Source organism: Dermacentor albipictus, chromosome 4 (genome assembly GCF_038994185.2).
Source record: "Dermacentor albipictus isolate Rhodes 1998 colony chromosome 4, USDA_Dalb.pri_finalv2, whole genome shotgun sequence".
Classification (NCBI taxonomy): domain Eukaryota; kingdom Metazoa; phylum Arthropoda; class Arachnida; order Ixodida; family Ixodidae; genus Dermacentor; species Dermacentor albipictus.
Genome location: NC_091824.1, coordinates 74,494,556 through 74,513,117, shown reverse-complemented (window position 1 = coordinate 74,513,117; position 18,562 = coordinate 74,494,556). Strand labels below are relative to the sequence as shown.

Below are 18,562 nucleotides of genomic sequence, written 5' to 3'. Positions count from 1 at the left end.
AACGCCGGAGGCGCATTCCCGACAACCAACAAATACGGCTTGCGTGCGGCTACGATGGTCACGTCGCACGTTTTTGGAATCGTGTGCAGCCGCCTAGCGCCGCACCACCCATGGCAAGCCAGTACAACCATCGAATTATGGTCCTCCGTCGGCTATATTGCCGACATTGCGCCCGACTGCAACTACCCGCCGCTTACATTCTCCACGTCGTCGCTCACTGTCGCTGACGAGACCTCGCCCCGTAACTCGGGACGAGGAAAACTAATCGTCGCAGTTCAGGAGGCAAGGGCTGCGACAACATCGACACAGAATCGACACAATCCTTCCGTACAAGCCGAGTACATCTGAGTGTGTGCCTATTTCTGCTACAACCAGACATGCCGAAGAGAGTCGTGATCTTGCGTGGGACTTTGCTTCAAATCACCAAGAAGAGTGTTAGCTGCGACACCACTTCGGCACCCACGTCGCTCCCCGGAGCGCTTGTGCAGCACTCGGTTCCTTCCACTAAACCTGGGCTGTCGTCGAAACTACTGCCCAAGTTTGAAGTCCCTTATACCGCGTCTCGTCGAACGCACATCTCCGGTGAACTACATGATCGAGCCCGTTGAACCGTCTTCGGATATGCACCATCGTGGACGAGACATCGCCTCAAGGCCTACTATGACCCACTCATAGTGACAAGCTGTTAGGTTCTCCCCCTTTTTTTCCTGGGAGTAATTGCAGAAAATGATTGGAACGACACAATGGGTCGTCCTCTTCTGCGCTTTTGCTCGTGAATGCCGCTCGCACACAACACAACAACAATTTTATTTATTAGTAAAGATACAGATAATTGCATGTGGGTAGTATACATAAGGAGGTCCCAAAGTCAAAGACTTTATCGGGACCTCCTGCTAAAGACACTTATGATGTTATACAAAGTTTAGAGCAACAGTAGTATAGATGAGAACTAAGAGTAATATCGAAATATGTTTATAGCATATGAGTAATAAGAACACTTGTTAACAGCAGGACAATATAAAAAAACGGAATACAAAAAAACGAGGAGAGTTTCAGTAAGTATTTATTATGAATGATTTTAGTTCTTTTTTAAATTGGTATAAGTTTTTTGCATTTTTGATGATAGGGGGTAAAGTGTTCCAAAGCGATATTGCGGAAAATTCCGCAGTCTGTTTACCATAGTTAGTTCGCACTTTAGGTAGAAGAAAATTATTATTGAGTGCAAATCTAGCGTGACTATGAGCTATTAGGTCACAAGGTGAGAAGCAGATTGATGGTAGTTCCTTAGTCATATATTTGTAGAATAAAATTCCTAGATTTTATTTGGTCAGTTCTGAAATGGTTAGGATGTTGTTTTCATGTAGTACGGATTTTCCATTAGCAAAGCGTGAACTGCTTGTAATTTTTCTTATGGATTGGTTCTGGATTACCTGGAGGGATGCCAAGTGAGTGTTATAAGTGTTACCCCAGCATCGTATGCCGTAGTTAATATGAGAGTGAATGAATGAGTAGTATAGCGAGATTAATGTATTATGTGTAAAGTAGGAACGAGTTTTAATTAGAACGCGAATACCGTATGCTATGTTCTTTTTGATGTGAGAAATGTGATCTTTATATTTCAAGCTGCAGTCAAGAGAAATCCCAAGAAAAGATGAGCATGGACTGGGAGAGATGGAGTGTGAGCCGAAAGTTAAAGAAGGGTAGAATACCGAATGTTGTTGATGTGAGGAAAATACAACAAATTTAGTCTTAGTGGCATTAATGGATAATAGGTTGGCATTACACCAACTTAAAACATTTTGTAGATCAGTATTTAGCTTGTTAATAAGAAGTGACATATGTTTATCAGAGGAAAATATGGTAGTATCATCAGCGTACAGAATGCACTTAGTAGAGGACAAACAGTTAGGTAGGTCATTGATATAAATCAAAAACAGTAGTGGTCCTAAGATGGATCCTAGAGGGACGCCAATGTTAGTGGTTTGTTCTCTGGAGTAGACGTTAGATACAGACACTATTTGAACCCTATTTCATAAGTAACTTTTATGCGAAGCATATTACGAGGGCTCAACCCAGCTCCTCAGGCGCGGCGGTGACCATGAAATCACGTGACACCGTGACGTCACGACAGAGGAGAAGTGGCTTTGGCTCAACTCTTGCAAGACGGGCTGGGTGGGAATCGAACCAGGGTCTCCGGAGTGTGGGACGGAGACGCTACCACTGAGCCACGAGTACTTTTTTTTTTCTTTATTGCCTGACTTTGACAAAGAAAGAGCAGCAATAGCAATACATAAAACAAAACATAAAAGATACAATGAACACGTCGTATTGACATAAACAGCCTGGTGGGAGGCTGGCTTCGCCACATTAAAATTCATTTAGAGCCATCAATGGCTCCACCCTTGACAGCCACTCGGGAGTATCCCCACCGGCCTTCAAAATCTCAACAAACCGATGCACAGTTTCACGGAAATAAATTCGCGTTGGTCGTGCGTCGGGATCGCAGTAGTATCCTGCCATTCGAGAGCGCCAAATACTGTGGAGGCCAATTAACATTATTAAATCAAACGGAAAACCATCCTCGTTAGCAATGGGTAGATACCGTATTCCATGAGGGTCGAGGGGAAACTGTTTCTTTAACGTTCTTTGTAGTACGTCCCAAAAAAATACCCCTCCCCAACAATGAAGAAAAACGTGATCTATCGTTTCTGGTTGTTTGCAGATAAGGCAGTGAGATCCCCATGGAAGAAATAAGCCCTTTTCCTGTAAAAACATTTTTACTGGCAATGTTCCAGTGTGTAACTTAAAAAAGAAGGTTTTGACCCCTGGCGCAACTTGCATTTTTTTTACTCTCTTTAACACGTCCCTACCAGGGCCTCCACTGTACAGGGCTCTGTACATTGGCTCCGGCAGAACAACGTCACACAAATCTTTGTACAATTTTTTCTTTTTTACAGTTGATAAATATTCATTTGAAAACCTCGTCGCAAGGAATCGTACACTTGCGACAACTTCTCTAAAATATCCAAAAATGCCTCCCGTGAGTGTTTCGGTTGAAACAACAAAGTCTGGCAACGCGCGCCCGAGCCTTACTTGGCATGCGGTGCGCAAAAAAGGATCGCTGACGTCGCGAAGGAAAAGAAACCTGTTCACAATCTGCCGCAAAAAAAGGTGTCCCAGGCCCAATCCACCATTCTTGACTCCTCTGAACAAATTTGTTCGGCTGCACCTTTCCCATTGCGCATCCCACACGAAAATGGCAAAAATTCGATGCAGCTTCTGTACATTGAGTCTTGCACAATGTAACACCTGCATTACATACCACAGCCTACTAATAAAGAACAGATTGCACACGGTGGCTCTAGCAAAAATCGATAAGTTTGTTTCTTTCCACCTTTCCGCCTTTCCACGTGTATCATGCGTCTGCGCTGTCCAATATGTCGCGCTATCACGGTAGCATTCTAGAGGTACTCCCAAGTACCTCGTTGGGGTCGTAACCCAGGACACGTTTGCGAAGCGGTCGGGCGTCGATTGCCATTCTCCGTGCCAGAGCCCTAGTGATTTTGCTAAGTTCACTCTGCTGCCTGTGACTTGGCAGAAGTTCTCTACACATTTAATAGCCTCGGTTACACCTTCCCTACTGGTTGGAAAAACCGCCACATCATCCGCATATGCCAACAGCTTGACTTCCGCTGCTTGCAACCGGAAACCGGGAATTGTCTGTTTTTTCATGATGTTTAAGCACATCGCCTCTATGTAGATGCAAAACAAAAGAGGGCTAAGGGGACAACCCTGGCGTACCGACCGCTGCACGCTAATGGGGGCCCCCAGACTCTGGTTAACGATCAATCTCGTCGTGCAGTTCCGATACGCCAGGGCGACACCCTCGCGAATAACAGAACCAACGTTAACATGGTCTAGTATGCAAAGCAAAATTTCATGCGCGACACAGTCGAAAGCTTTTTCAAGGTCTAATTGTAAGATGGCCACGCGGCTATTTGTAATATCGCAGCATTCCAGCACGCATCTTGCTGTGTGAATATTAGTCGTAATAGATCGTCCCTTAATCCCGCACGTTTGATGCGGCCCAACGATTTCCTGGATTACTGACTGTAATCTTCGCGCTAAAACTTTCATATAAATTTTGTAATCCACATTTGTGAGTGCGATTGGCCGGTACGCTGTTACGTGTCGTAACCTCGCCGCTTCGTCAGTTTTGGCGATTAAGACAGTGTGTGATCTTGCATAAGACGGAGGCAATTCGTTAATTTTGTAAGCTTCATTAAACACTACCGTCAATATTGGCGCGATTCCACGCTTAAAAGCTTTGTAAAACGCCGCGCTTAACCCGTCCGGTCCTGGCGATTTACCAGGATTTAAATTGTCTATCGCCGTTTCTACCTCTGATTCGGTTATTGGCAGCTCTAACCTATCCTTCTGCTCATCGTTGAGTCGCGGCAGTGCCCCAAGGAACTTATCCTTAAACGTGTTCATGTCGGCAACCTGTAATGCGAACAATGCCTGATAGTACTGAAAAAATGCACGCTTAATATGTTCGTTGTCATCCGATAAGACGCCCCCCCATTCTATGTTGTCTATGTGATTTCGACGAGCGTGGGCTTTTTCAATTCCGAGTGCTCGTTTAGACGGTGTCTCCCCAGCAGCTACATGTTCGGCTCTCGCCCGGACCAGCGCACCACGATAACGCTCCTCTTCTATCACTTCGACTTTTTGTTTCGTTTTCCTAATGTCATCGATCCATTTACCAGGCGCTTCGCATTCTTTCTCGAGCAGTTTTGAAAGCATAGACCTTAGATTACGTTCATTTAGTTTCTCCTCGTACGCCATAGAACAAGACCGCTCTATTGCTTTTATTTTAAGTTGTTCCTTACAAAGCTCCCACTGTTGCCATGTTTTCAGTTCTTTATTCGGCTCTATTTTGCCAATTTCTTCAACTACCGCAAGGTTGAAAGCATCGTCTTTAATCAGCTTGTTATTTATCTTCCACAGTTCCCAGCTAAAAGCACTGCCACGTTTTTTTGCCCCAATCCCGCACTCTACTAAACAGTGGTCTGAGAAAGACACCGGCACTACTTGATAACTGTTGCATTTTGGAATCGCGTCCAACGTTACATAAATGCGGTCCAGACGGGCATGACTTGCACGCTGGAAATGTGTGTACTTCACACCACCCGCGCCTTGCATACACTCCGCCACATCCTCAAGGTTCCATTTGTCTATGATTTGCGACAGTACCTCAGTACTTGCGTCCCTGAACCCCCGATCACTAGTCTTATCACATGCACTCAGGACACAGTTGAAGTCGCCCATGATAATCAGCTGTTTATCGAAGCTGAGACGCTGCTCAACACTTCTAAAGAAATCGACCCTTTCATCCACAACATTTGGTGCGTACAAACATAAAACACGCCATTCTGTATCGCTGAGTGTGAAATCGACAGCAACACAACGACCTGACAAGCACGAGAAATTAGCATGCACGACCAGAGCCGGCAACTTCTTAATAAAAAGGACACAACCAGCAGATGTGCCGATGGCATGGCTTACAATAGCATAGAATCTAGACGTGAAACGTCGCACCATGCTCCCGGTCTCTTCCTCACCGTCAACTTTTGTTTCCTGCACTGCCAATATATCAATGTCGTGCTCCGTTAAAAGCCGATACACCTGACTTTGCTTTTTCTTTCCTGCCAAGCCCCTGACATTAAGTGTAGCGACCTTCAACGGAGATGCAGGAGCCATTTTCGCAAGGAAGTGAAAAGGCCGAGAGCATGGTGCTTACCCTCCGCGTCTAGCGCGTGGCTAGACGCCATCGTTGAAGCCGGAGCCAGCCTGTGCAGGCTCCGAACTTTGCAGCGTAGGTGCTGTATCGCCGGTTCGCCTCTCAGACGAAACGTTAGGTCGCTGCCGGAGACTGGCCCGCCTGGCTTGAGTTGTTTTTGCAGGCGGCTCCTCGACGCTGGTGGCTGCCACCTTATCCCCATCGTTGCCGGTGTGGCCATAAGGGCGCTTGGCTGGCGCGGAGACGCTGACTGCGCGGCCGCCGCTCGGGTCAGCGTTCGGCGAGCTGTTCGCTGGGCCGACGACTGTGGGTGCCGGAACGCTCTTCCCATTCTCCGACGCCTTCGCCCGAGACGCAAGCAATTCCTGCTCCTCGGGGTGCGTCTCTCCGTTGCTTGACTTGGTTGTGTCACTGCTGGCAGGCAATTCCTTCTCATCGGGGTGCGTCTCCCCATTGCTTGACGTGCTTGTGTCACCACTGGCAAGCCCCGACGGGTCGGTCATTCCTGCTGGCTTGCCCACTTCCTCGGCTCCTTTCGCTGCCTCCTCCGCCTCGTCGACGTCCATCAGCAGCTCCGTCGACTTGTCTTGCGATGCCGGCTCCGTAGCAACCGCATACGTGCGGACGCAATCGCTGTCGACGTGACCATAGCGTCTGCATTTTGAGCACCGTGGCACCTTGCATTCACGTCGAACGTGGCCCGTACCACGGCAGCGTAGGCATTGCATAGGCCGCCCAGGCGCCACCACAAGGGCCAACTCTCCTGCAACGCGTAGCTGGTGAGGTAGGTCATCGACCTTCAAACCGGGTTTCAGCTTCAGGAGCACGGTCCTCGTTGTGGACCCTTTCTCCTTGACGCCTGAGACACGCCATCGCTCCCGGGTCACTTCGGTTACGCTGCCGTAAGCAGCGAGAGCCGTCCGAATGTCGTCGTCCGCCACGCCGTGCAACATCCAGTGCAGCCGTAGTTTCACCTGTTGGTTATCTGGATCGAAGATAATGCAGCGGCGTCCTTTTACTTCCAGTTCTTTGAGAGCGGCCAACTTCTTAGTTGCTTCAGTGCTGTTGAGAGTCACCGCCCAAACATGGTTGATTTGGTACGCCCCCAACGCCACCACGTCGGGAAGCGCACCAGCGTTGGCTAGGGCGTCGCGGAAGTCCTCCACCCTGTAGGGCCTAACTCGTACGTCGCCGTGCAAAAACACAGTATTAACTACAACACGTCCGGTGGGCAATGTAGGCAAAATGATCTCGTAGTCCTGACCATCATTGTCTTCAATCCTGTTTCCGCGGCTTGCAGAGGCCGCTATCGCCGCTCCGCTGGAGCACATGATTCCGCGTCCGCACCGAACGGTAGCCGGAAGAAGAATGACTGAGCCACGAGTACAACGCTTCAAAGCGGTACAAAAGCGCCTCTAGTGAATGCGGTGTTGCCTTAGAAACGCGCTGTTTCTAAGGCGTGCGTCTCTTGCTCAGGCGCACATTTCGTTGCCGCGCCTAACGCTGCTTTGCTCGACGCTCACCGCGTCCAATGCGGGACGCGTAGTCGCTGCCCTGTAGCCCATTGTCTTACACCCCTTGGCGGGTCGACGGGAACGCTGTCGCGTTCCACTCTTGAAGGCGAAGAAGTAATGCATGAGTTGTTTCTTCGTCTAGCCGAACCAAATATAGCCAAGCAACAGCAGTTCACCAGGCTAAACAGTGGTTCAACAACTAAAATAAAGGCTAGTATGCTTCGCATCCTGGGCTTAACCTTACCTAAGCCACAGCCATTTTTTAATAATGAGAGCGCAGAACCACGAACACCGATAGCCTCAAGTTTAGAAAAAGGATAATGTGGTTTAAGCAGTCGAATGCCTTTGTTAGATCAGTGAAAACTGAGCCTGCAAATAGACCATCGTGTATTATTTTTTTTTTTTGGTCAGTTAGATGTATGAGTGCCAAATCTGTGGAGTATCCATTACGAAAGCCAAATTGGCATGAAGAGAGAATGTTAAATTTAGTGAGATATTTGGTTAGACGCATTGCGAATAATTTCCCCAGAACTTTGCCGAAAAAGGGTAAAATACAAATAGGGCGGTAGTTATGTATTAATGTACTGTCACCTTTTTTTAGAACTGGAATGACTTTACCGCGTTTAAGCTCGTTAAGAAACACACCAGTCTTGAATATCGAATTAGTAATATGAGACATGATATCAGAAATTAGGTGGGCAATCATTTTAATGGTAGCAGGTAGAACTTCATCTATTCCAGCACTGGTGGGTTTTAGGTGACATATAACGTTATATATTTCTTCTGGCGTTGTGGGGAAAAGAAAAAAATGTGTGAGGGAGACGATTAAGTTGAGTGACTTGTGAAGGAGAGGGTGTGTCATTATCAAAAAAGTAGGAGCTGAAGGCGTTGGCTATTTCGTTAGGGGAGTTATACTCTGAGTTATTGTATATAATTTTTGATAGCTGTTCTGGTTTAGAATTTCTGTTTAAAAAGGAGTTGACGATGTTCCATTTCAATTTGCTGTTATTGCCGGCTTGCAAGATTTTTTGTTCAAGATATAATCGTTTTGCCACTTTTAACTGGTTGTTTATAGAGTTACGTAACCTTTTATATCGTGCAATTAATTTGGTATTAAAAGGCTGGTTTTTAGTTTTTTTGTACAGGTTATCGCGTTTACGCAGAGCTGCTAATAACTTTTTAGACATCCATGGATTGTGAGAGAATGCAATGGTTTTTTTACATTTCCTTTTACAAGTGAATTTATGAATAAGTGATATAATTACAGTAAGAAATTTAGAAAATGCTTTTTGAGGATCATTATAAGTTTTTATTTCAGACCAGTCTATATTAGCAATGGCAGTTATGAAGCTCTCTTTGTCCAGAACGTATTTGAAGTGTGGAAGAGGGCAAGGACTCGAGTTATGTTTAAAACGTAGAAGCAATGGGTAGTGATCTGTTATGTCCATATCAAGAACTTTTGCCTCTGGTGAAGTTATTAAGTTAGATAGGACATGATCAATTAGCGTTCCTGTGCCACTAGGAACCTGTCGTGTAGGAACATCAATTAAGCATTCATATCCGTAGCTTTGTAGTAGACTGGTGTAAGAAATAACTGTTGGTGATGTGTCATTGTGTAGGTTAATGTTGATATCACCCATTATAATTACATTTTTATTTTCTAGTGAAAGGCTATGTAAAGTATGATGAAGATTATAAAAAAATGTCGTCGACTGAAGATGAAGGCGAACGATAAATGCATCCAAATATGAAATCTCTGTTATCATTAGAGGGAGAACAATTAACTATTTCAATCCAGACAGATTCGCAATTAGTGATAGGTAAATGTAGGTCATGTCGTCTGCGATAAGTAAGATCAGGAGAGATATATATTGCCGCACCACCATGACTGCTAGTTAATCTGTTACAATATTCTGAATTGTGGTTAGGGTAGCAATAAAGATTTTTGTCATCGTCTGACAACCAAGTTTCAGTCAAGGCTATTAATGAGAATGAGCTAGAAGATGAAAAAAGGAAATGATCAATCTCCTCAAAGTGTTTGCGAAGGCTTCGAGCATTGAAATGAATGACGGAATGAAATCCACTTATGAAAGAGTTAACTTGATTAGGTTCCAGGAAAGAGGCCATGACAAGCGGTGAGACAATGAACACTGGTTGCTATGGTATTAGTCTATTCTAGTCAAGTCGGAATGATCACGGATGCGCAGAACTCTGCTGTTAGTAGTCTTTCTAGCCTTGATTTGACAGTTGTCAGTCCAAAAAAACATCCACTTGTTTTCTTTCTTCAGTGTTAAGGCTTTGGAAAACAGGGCCTTGTTACATGGGGTCAGATGATCGTTTACGAAGATAGGTGCGTTAGAAATACTGGAGAAGCCTAGGTCACTGACACAAAGCTTGGCCTTACGAGCTTTACTGATGATGTCAGATTTTTTAGTTCGAGAGCAGAAACGAGCAACGATGTTTTTTTTGTCAGTAGAACGTGTGGGCACGCGATGAACAATGTAGAGATCATGAGGTGATATGGAACATCCAGCCTTCTCCCCTAGCATTTCCATGATTGCGAGGCAGTCCTCTCCTTGACAACAGGGAACGCCCTTGATCTGATTGAACGCCCTTGATCGCCTTTGAGGCGCTGAAAGTCCGTGCCCTGCTGTAACGGTGGGTCCCAAACGCGGGTGACTAATATATGCTTTTAGAAAATAAATAAATAAATAAATAAATAAATAAATAAATAAATAAATAAATAAATAAATAAATAAATAAATAAATAAATAAATAAACAAATAAATAAATAAATAAATAAACGATTCTTTGGTAATAGCCGCGACATCAGTATTTGCCAAGACATGCTCAATGCTTCTTGCCAGTTCGTGCTCAGTATGTTGGTTATGAAAGGAACAAACATATCGTAATGCTACTACACTTCGCAAAACGCTCACTCTCCCAGCGAGCGTCGTCTGCCAAACGGCGAATGCATCACCACTAAAGAAAAGGTACTGAATAAAAGGGAAAATGTCTCATGCAGGCGGTAGAGCCCAGCGGCTACCTCCCCGTTCTATCACCCCTGCTGGACGTGAGTGAACACGCATCACCCGTAAAACGATGCATGCTGGTTGTGAAAGGAGGATAATCACATGCTCCGTATACATCTGCTCAAATACAAGACCCCTCTGTACAAGTCATGGTAAAAGCTGATTTGCAAGATTGGTTGTGAAAATTGGATCCGAACTTGTTAGTGAAAGAATGATTAATTAAGGAGTGTCTGGCCCCTCTTAGTTTGGTTGGCTTTTTTTTCGTATTTACAGCATGCAATTCGTGATTACTAGTGCACTGTCGAAATATATTGCCTTTAATTCTTCTGTCGCAAACATTTTGCAAGAACTAATATTAAAGGTAACCCGCGTATTGTTTCGGATTTACCATTTACGTTTGAAGGGAAGCAAAGTGGCGAAATCAGGGTTTATTGAAATTTATGGAAAAAAAATCTATGTGTTGAGCTGGTATATACGTGTCTGTAATGAATTATGCTGTTGCTGGACGGCTGCATGCTGATTGCTTCCCGAGCTTAAGTCTCGCATTAGTTATTTCAGCTGAGAAAAGGCCCCGAAAAGTTTGCGGACAGACGCTAGCTTTAAGGATTTACCTATTTTGCTTCTCAAAGCAGGTAATCTCGCTTGCGAGCCAGAGCGGCACAATCAGCGTTGCTCTGCGTTCATAGAAGGGTTGATCCCAAGGGGATCGCCTTTCTCGTTTCATCTGCCTCACACTAATGCCCTGCACATTATGATTGAATGAGCGCATTCTTCAACACTTTTATTCTTCTGTTCATTGCGCTCTTTTGCGTCTCTCAATAACGGTTATCGTTAAGTTTTGTCATTCCTTTTACGGGGGCTCCATATTTTCCTGGGGCTCGCTTCCTCATGCTCTCACTGTATTGCTGGTTTGTTTCCTGCGTGTTGCAGCGAGCTGCCTGAGAGGCGGCCTTGCTGCCTATGCTTGGTTTCAACATAGCAGGGAAATATAGTTTTCAGTAATCCCACCTCTTCGAAAAACTTTGGATGGCGAGGACTTTTCCAATTGTTTTGTTCCACGACCTGAATTATACTGGCAGTGGATGCTGCGGCGTATGTGTGCGTGTACTGGCCGGTAAAAAAATTTTTTTCAAAGGAAACCGACGAACCATTGATCCTATTTCACAGGATTTAGGGCTTAGTAATAACAAGGATTGCTGAGGAATGACAAAAAAAAAGAGAATTCGGAACGAACTGTGGACGATGCATACAACATTTCTTTTTCCTTTCTGTACCGCGTTTATCTCTCATTAGCAACGAATTCAAGTCAGCAGAACACTTATACGAAAGTTCCTTACAGTTTGTTCAGTTGTGTTATATAAATTATTGCTTATTAGATAATAATTACCGAGAAATAAATCTTAATGCTCTATAACAATGTCGCCTGTTGCTAGAATTAAGAGACACTTCAGGCTTGGATTGTGAACCGAAAGTACACCTAAACCAGTCTCAAGCACAGCAAACCATCTTTGTCGTTGTTAAGTCTTCATTAGCACGTGAAAAAGCAAAAACGAATGAATGTGTGGGTGCTTATATCCATGAAGGAGCTTGATTGAGACGATAAGAATAAGGTTATGCAGTGCCAGGTTCAGTAGTCTCGAGAGAAATGTGTGCTCTATATGTTATTCTACTTGGCACGGTGGGAGAAATGTGAGACAGGGAAAGAGCACAGGCTGAACACTGGCGGGGGGGTGGGGAGGTAACTTCTCCCCAGCTTCTTACACTGCGCCAAAAAGACTAATATAAAACAAATCTAAACACCAACTTTCACAAGAAAATGTTCCGCTGGAATGTGTCTTCATCTAAGCGACCTCAGTCACCATTTTTTACTGAAACAACAGTTAAATGCTCGAAACTATGTTTGCCTTGTCCGTCCATCCACTACATTACGTGGAAAACGGTGGTTGACATTACTGACGTGAATTTGTTTTCGTCAGGCCGATCCCTCATCCTGAGGTCACCATCGCTATATATAAATATATATATATATATATATATATATATATATATATATATATATATATATATATATATATATATATATATATATATATATATATGGTACTCACGACTTTGCCTTGGCGATGCAGACCAGCGGGCCATGGAACTGCCAATGCGTCATCATCTGGAGCCACTATCACTCCATGATATGGCTACCACCACTGCGCAGCAAACTACGCGCAGTACAGGAGGCCGCCTGTGGGCAGCTACCAATATGCAGCGCAGAGCCACTTCGTCGATGGACACCGCTACAAAAGGAGCATTGCACGTCTTCGACTTACGTGGGCATGGCGGATCCGGCACGACCATGGAACTCACAACTTTGTTCTGCCTTGTGCAGGTTAGTCCCAAAGCGAGCTCATTTCGTGGCGACTATCGCGGTACTGTAGTCCATGCAGTGCCCTCGGTGTTGTCGGAATATAGCATATGAATGTTTTCTTGCTTGCCATTTGGCTTTATGTGGTGATGTGGAAACCAACCCTGGCCCCACGCAGAAAGAACTCTATGAAGAAATGCTAAAGCGCTAAGCTAAGCTTGGCTAAGCTTCATGATGAGGTTCTTGAACTCAAGAAACAGTTTACTGAACTCAATAATATGGTGCATGACTTAATTGCGTCGCAAAGGGATTCGCGGGAACGCTGTTTTGTGTTCGCATGGCAAAGTGGAAAATACGTTGCATCCACTAGAACGCATTGTGAACTTTCAGACCCCTCCCAAAAAACTTGTCGACCTTGAAGACCGCGCCAGATAGTCAAAATTGCTTATTCACGGGATTCCCGAATGCCCTGACAAAACTGGCGCATTCCTGAAGGAAAAAGTAGGGAAAGAATGATTTAAAGAAAAGCTTGGCGTGAAATGTGATTCTGTCGGACGCATTCACCGACTAGGGAAATACTCCGGTAAAAGGCCCATCATCATACACATTCAAAATTTCTATGAAAAGTGTCATAGAAAAAATGCTAAAAAGCTTAAGGGATCAGAAGTGTCCTTACAAAATGATTATTCACAGTTGACGTTAAAGAAACGGAAGTTGCTCTGGGATAGCGCTAAAAACGAAAGGCAGCAAGGAAAAAACGCAATCTTAGATCCTGACAGGCTTATAGTTGATAAAGAAACGTTTTATTGCGATGAATCGCAAGACAGGCGAGTAAAGGCAGAAGAGCGTCATTCGACCAAGCTGCACACATAACCTCCCTAGCGCCTTGTAACAATCAATTAAGGCTACTAAATATTAATAGCCGGATCATAGTGAATAAAACTGAAGCTTTCGAAATACTTCTGCTGCAACTTGGATCACAGATCACTGTTGTTACTGAGCGTTGGTTGCACGATCAACTGCCCGACGATGATGTATTCCCTCATCCTACACTATTTTTTGCAAAGACAGGCGCGCTAGAGGAGGAGGTGTAGCAATCATATTTAAAAGCTGTATCGACGCTGTTTTAATGGAAGATGTTGACGGAGTGGAATGCAGATGTATTATCGTGACTTGCTGAGGCCCCAGTCTAGTTGTATTTCGGCTGTACAAGCCACCATATGTCATCCAGAATACCTTAACACACTGAAAAAATTCATGGCCGAATTTGAAAATAAGAAGGTCTTACCACTTGGTGACTTTGACTTACCTGGAGTAGAGTGGGAGCGCCTTGATGCTGGCATTAACGCCTGAAATCATGTTAACATAGTTTTTGACACTATGCTTATGCATGACCTGTTACAGGCAGTTCCCGTACGAACACGGGTACAGGGGATTCCGCCTCAATATTGGATCTCGTGTTTATTAATCGCAATTTCCCTGAACACACTGTGGAAGTAGGACAAGGTCTCTGATCCCAACTTCGTATGCGTTACCTTCGCTCCTGTTCCAGTAAGCAGCTATAACAATCCATTACTTCTTTGCTTTAAATACTATTCTAGGGCTAATAATGCACGCATAGTTGAACTAATGGAAGCATGTGTAACCGATTTTGATGACGCAGGTGTCAACGTACTCTGGACACGGTTCAAAGAAATGTGTCGTTTCTGCCTAGATAACTTTGTGCCGACCAAGTGCAAAGAGATTAACACGCAAACACCTTGGATAACTCGCACCATTATTCAAACGAAACGCCGTTAAGCGATTACAAAAACGACAGGCACCAGCAGATTTGATATATGATGCGCAGAACAATCTCGCTCAGCTGTGCGCAGCTCAAAAGAGTATTCAGAACTTCCTTGCCCAACTTCATTAAAAGTTACCCCTAGTAAATTCTGGATTGATATCAGCGAAACAAAACGGTATGACAAACGTAAATCGACGGAAACAGTGTAACGGATTAGAGAGTCATTGCCCAGTATTTCCATGAATATTTTCATAGCTTGTTTAACACTTCCGTTTCAAACTATACATGTAATGCGCAGAAGCACTCTTCGTTTCTTATCCCGGTGGGGTATCTATGCTGCTAAGCTTGAAAAAAAAAAAAAGCTTCGTGTGGTTCCGACAATATCCCGAGCGTATTCCTACTACAATATGCTTTACCTCTTGCTAAATGTTTGGTTATTATTTTTCGCACTTCTTTGCTGACTTCACAACTACCCAGTGATTGGAGGCCCGAATCGTGCCCATCTTCAAAAAGGGAGACTGCGTGACACCAGGAAATTATCGTCCTATTTCCCTAACTTCGAAATGCTGCAAAATTATGGAACATGTCATAGCTACTAGTATAACCGGCATCCTCGAGGAACATTGCATATTGACCAAATATCAGCCTGGGTATCGGAAAGGATTATCAACCGTAACTCAACTCTTCGCACTATTTCATTCTCTAGCATTAACCCTCGATAGACACGGTAGGATAGATATGCTTTTCTTGGATTTTTGCAAAGCCTTCGATAAGGTTCCTCATAGTAAACTCATTTTCAAACTTGAAACGATAGGCATTCCACAAATACTTGTTTGGATTTCAGCCTAGTTCAATAATTGAAAATGATACATTGATGTAGCGGGTCAACACTTGGCTGTCTTCTGGTCACATCTGGTGTACTTCAGGGCAGTGTCCTAGGCCCTGTGCTCTTTATAGTGTATATTAATGGCATTGTTGATGATTGCTGCTAATGATTGTATTTTGTTTAAAGAAATTAGTTTCACTAATGATTACAACAGCCTCAGCACTAGTCTGGGCAATATACAGAAATGGTGTGTAAAATGGGAAATGATCCTTAGCACGAGCAAATGTGTCTGCATTTCATTAACTCGCAGAAAAAAAAACTCCACTATCATATATCTCTACATTAGGGCCTTCACCATTGCTAGAACTAAGTTATAAATATCTCGGTGGGACACTCGAGTCAAACCTGCCTTGAAATCTTCAGCTTAGTAATGTTTGTTCATCTGCATTCCGAAAGATTTGTGTTCTTAAACATAAACTTAAAACTGCTACCACTGATCTTAAGCTCCTCTTCTATGCTGCTCTTGTGCTGCCAAGACTGGAATATGCGTGCATTATAAGGAATTCTAATATTAATGCAATATTGATAGTCTTGAGCGTATTCAGAGAAAGGCTATAAGGTTTATTTTAAATCAATTTTCCGCTTTAGACTCACCTTCTCATATAATACAATCAAATGGTATTCCCCTATTACAGGCACGTAGGCAAAAATTTAGATTATAATGTCTTTCCAAACTCTTGGAAAACAAACGAGCGCTAGATGCATCAACATACTTGTACACGCACGCACGCACTCACGCGCACGCGCACTCACACTCACACTTAGACGCACGCACGCAGACGCACACTCACTCACTCACTCACTCACTCACTCACTCACTCACTCACTCACTCACTCACTCACTCACTCACTCACTCACTCACTCACTCACTCACTCACTCACTCACTCACTCACTCACTCACTCACTCACTCACTCACTCACTCACTCACTCACTCACTCACTCACTCACTCACTCACTCACTCACTCACTCAGACGCACGCACGCAGACGCGCACACACACACGCGCACACACACATGCGCACACACACACACGCGCACACACACACACACACGCACACATGCGCACACACACACACGCGCACACACACACACACACGCACACACGCACACACGCACAGGCACGCACGCACGCACACACACACACACAAACACAGCTGCGTAAAAATAAAGACGACAAAGTGGGACGGTGCACAAGTGCCGAGGGCTTTGGAACGAGGTAGCATGTGTGTGATCGTGGCTTAATCCAAGAAAATAAAGCGATGTTGCAAATATGCGAGCTCGAGTTGTGAATCAATGCGGCGCCATAATCTGTTCCTCCCCCTTGAACGTCCGTGTCTTTGTCTGGAAATTTGTTTCTCGCCGGTTTTTCTTTCGAGACAGTGCCCATCCGTTTTTGCCTGTAATGTCGCAGCTCCGTTTAGTGCCTTATCTTCCTTATGTAGCAGTGTCATTAGATGTCAGAGGTGTCCTACAGGCTTCTTGGGGCGTTCTCAAGGAGGTCGTTGACTCATTTCTTTACTGACAGGTTAGATTCAGCCTAGAGTACATTTTCACAGGGAGTCGAAAAGCGATTACTGCTGCACTAGCGGACTCAATTTTCCCAGATGGTGTGTATCATGCGCCTCATTTAGGTCGGCCTTAGAGGATGTACTTGGGCGGCTCCGTGAAATGTGTAGAACTCCTGAAGTTAAAACATTTTTCTTTAATTTGCACTCGGAAACGTTTCATGCCAAAACTTGGTTAAACTCGAGGAACTGATTTGTGCCATTTTACACAAACTGTCGACTCTGTCCACGTGCCGAGACCATAGATCACTGCCTCATACACTGTAGAGGTGCTATATTTTTGGGGGACACTCTCTAACGAAAGCTTAGAATGGATATCGACACCTCACGATACTTAATTAGGTTCCTACCGCTTAGGAATACTGGTGATCCTCCGTATGACATGTTCATAGCACTGGGTTTATGCAGCACTTGGATATCTAGACTGTGTGATCGCCATGCCGAAATCCCACGTTATACAAGACTCTTCTGTCGTGAAAGTGCAGCTTATGTGAGAATGCACAGGAACGCCCGCCTCACCAGATGCGCTTGCTGAACGCACGTGTTGGTTTGCCCGAGCATGGAGCTTGTGGCGATGTTCGCTCTGTAATATATTTCCAGTTTTGTTTTCCGTGTAATAAAGAAAAAAAAAAGATCGTGCCCTAATAGTTAGAACTCCCGGCTGCTGCGCTCGAGGGCAGACGTTCGATTCCCACATCGATACCACAGTATCTTGCTTTTCTTACATATATAAGAACATTCTGAAGGAGCAGAGGATAATTATGTGCTGCGATGCCAGCGCACCTTTGTAAAACCCCATGGACCCCATGTATAGCTATGCAGAGCATCGTGTAACGCGTTCGTTACTGACGGACGGACAGATTTCCGAGGGAAGTAACGCTAAAATGCTTACAAAGTAATACTTTGTCCGCAGCTGGCCCCTACTGCAATTCCAATTTGCATTACTATAAGCAATTCTTCATCATTGTGCTCACGTAAACAACGTTGACAGCGCAATAGAGGCGTACATTAGAAGGATAGTGATTATGAGCATCAAACAGGGACCATCATACTCGCATCGCAAGATGCAGCAACAATTATGTGGTTTGCAGGAAAACATAGTCGAAAGCTTGAACGTTTCCCTAAATGAACGATGGAAGCAGTGCATGTGAATGTTTTGCCCATGTTCTGGCAACCTGTTACACTGACCATGAGGCAAATTCACAATGACGACACGCAAACTAATAAAAAAAATAAAGTAAGAATAATGCGCCTAGAGTTTCCCAATAAAATATTTTTGTGTAAAACTTTACACTGCCTTGAAGAAAAGTTGTTAGATAAGCAGTTGCGAACATACGCTTCCGTGAAAGTATATATTTGCAGTACATAAAATTATTACACAGGTGACGTCAGATAACGGTATATATAGTTTGTGCAAGTATTCGGAATTCCCCATAAGGCATTACCATACAGAAGAGAAATTGCGTAGGGGACAAACAACCGTAGAGTTCCTTTTTATTTATCTCAATATGCTTTGTCTGTTACCACGGAATGTACACTTATTGGTTAAACGTCATTTCAGCTATTTTAGCCATTTCACTAATTTCAAATTCTTACCTTAAATAATACTTTATTCTT

At 44.2% G+C, this 18,562-nt stretch overlaps 1 protein-coding gene across 4 annotated transcripts in view; it reads left to right on the top strand.

Moving 5' to 3' along the window:
- Positions 1–18,562, top strand: part of LOC139059142 (uncharacterized) — a 161,568-nt gene that overhangs the window by 105,476 nt on the left and 37,530 nt on the right. For all 4 annotated transcript variants that reach the window (XM_070537121.1, XM_070537124.1, XM_070537123.1 and 1 more), the window contains exon 3: positions 12,479–12,729. In XM_070537121.1, coding sequence (XP_070393222.1) covers positions 12,479–12,729 — 251 coding nt within the window. The remainder of the gene's footprint in view (positions 1–12,478; positions 12,730–18,562) is intronic.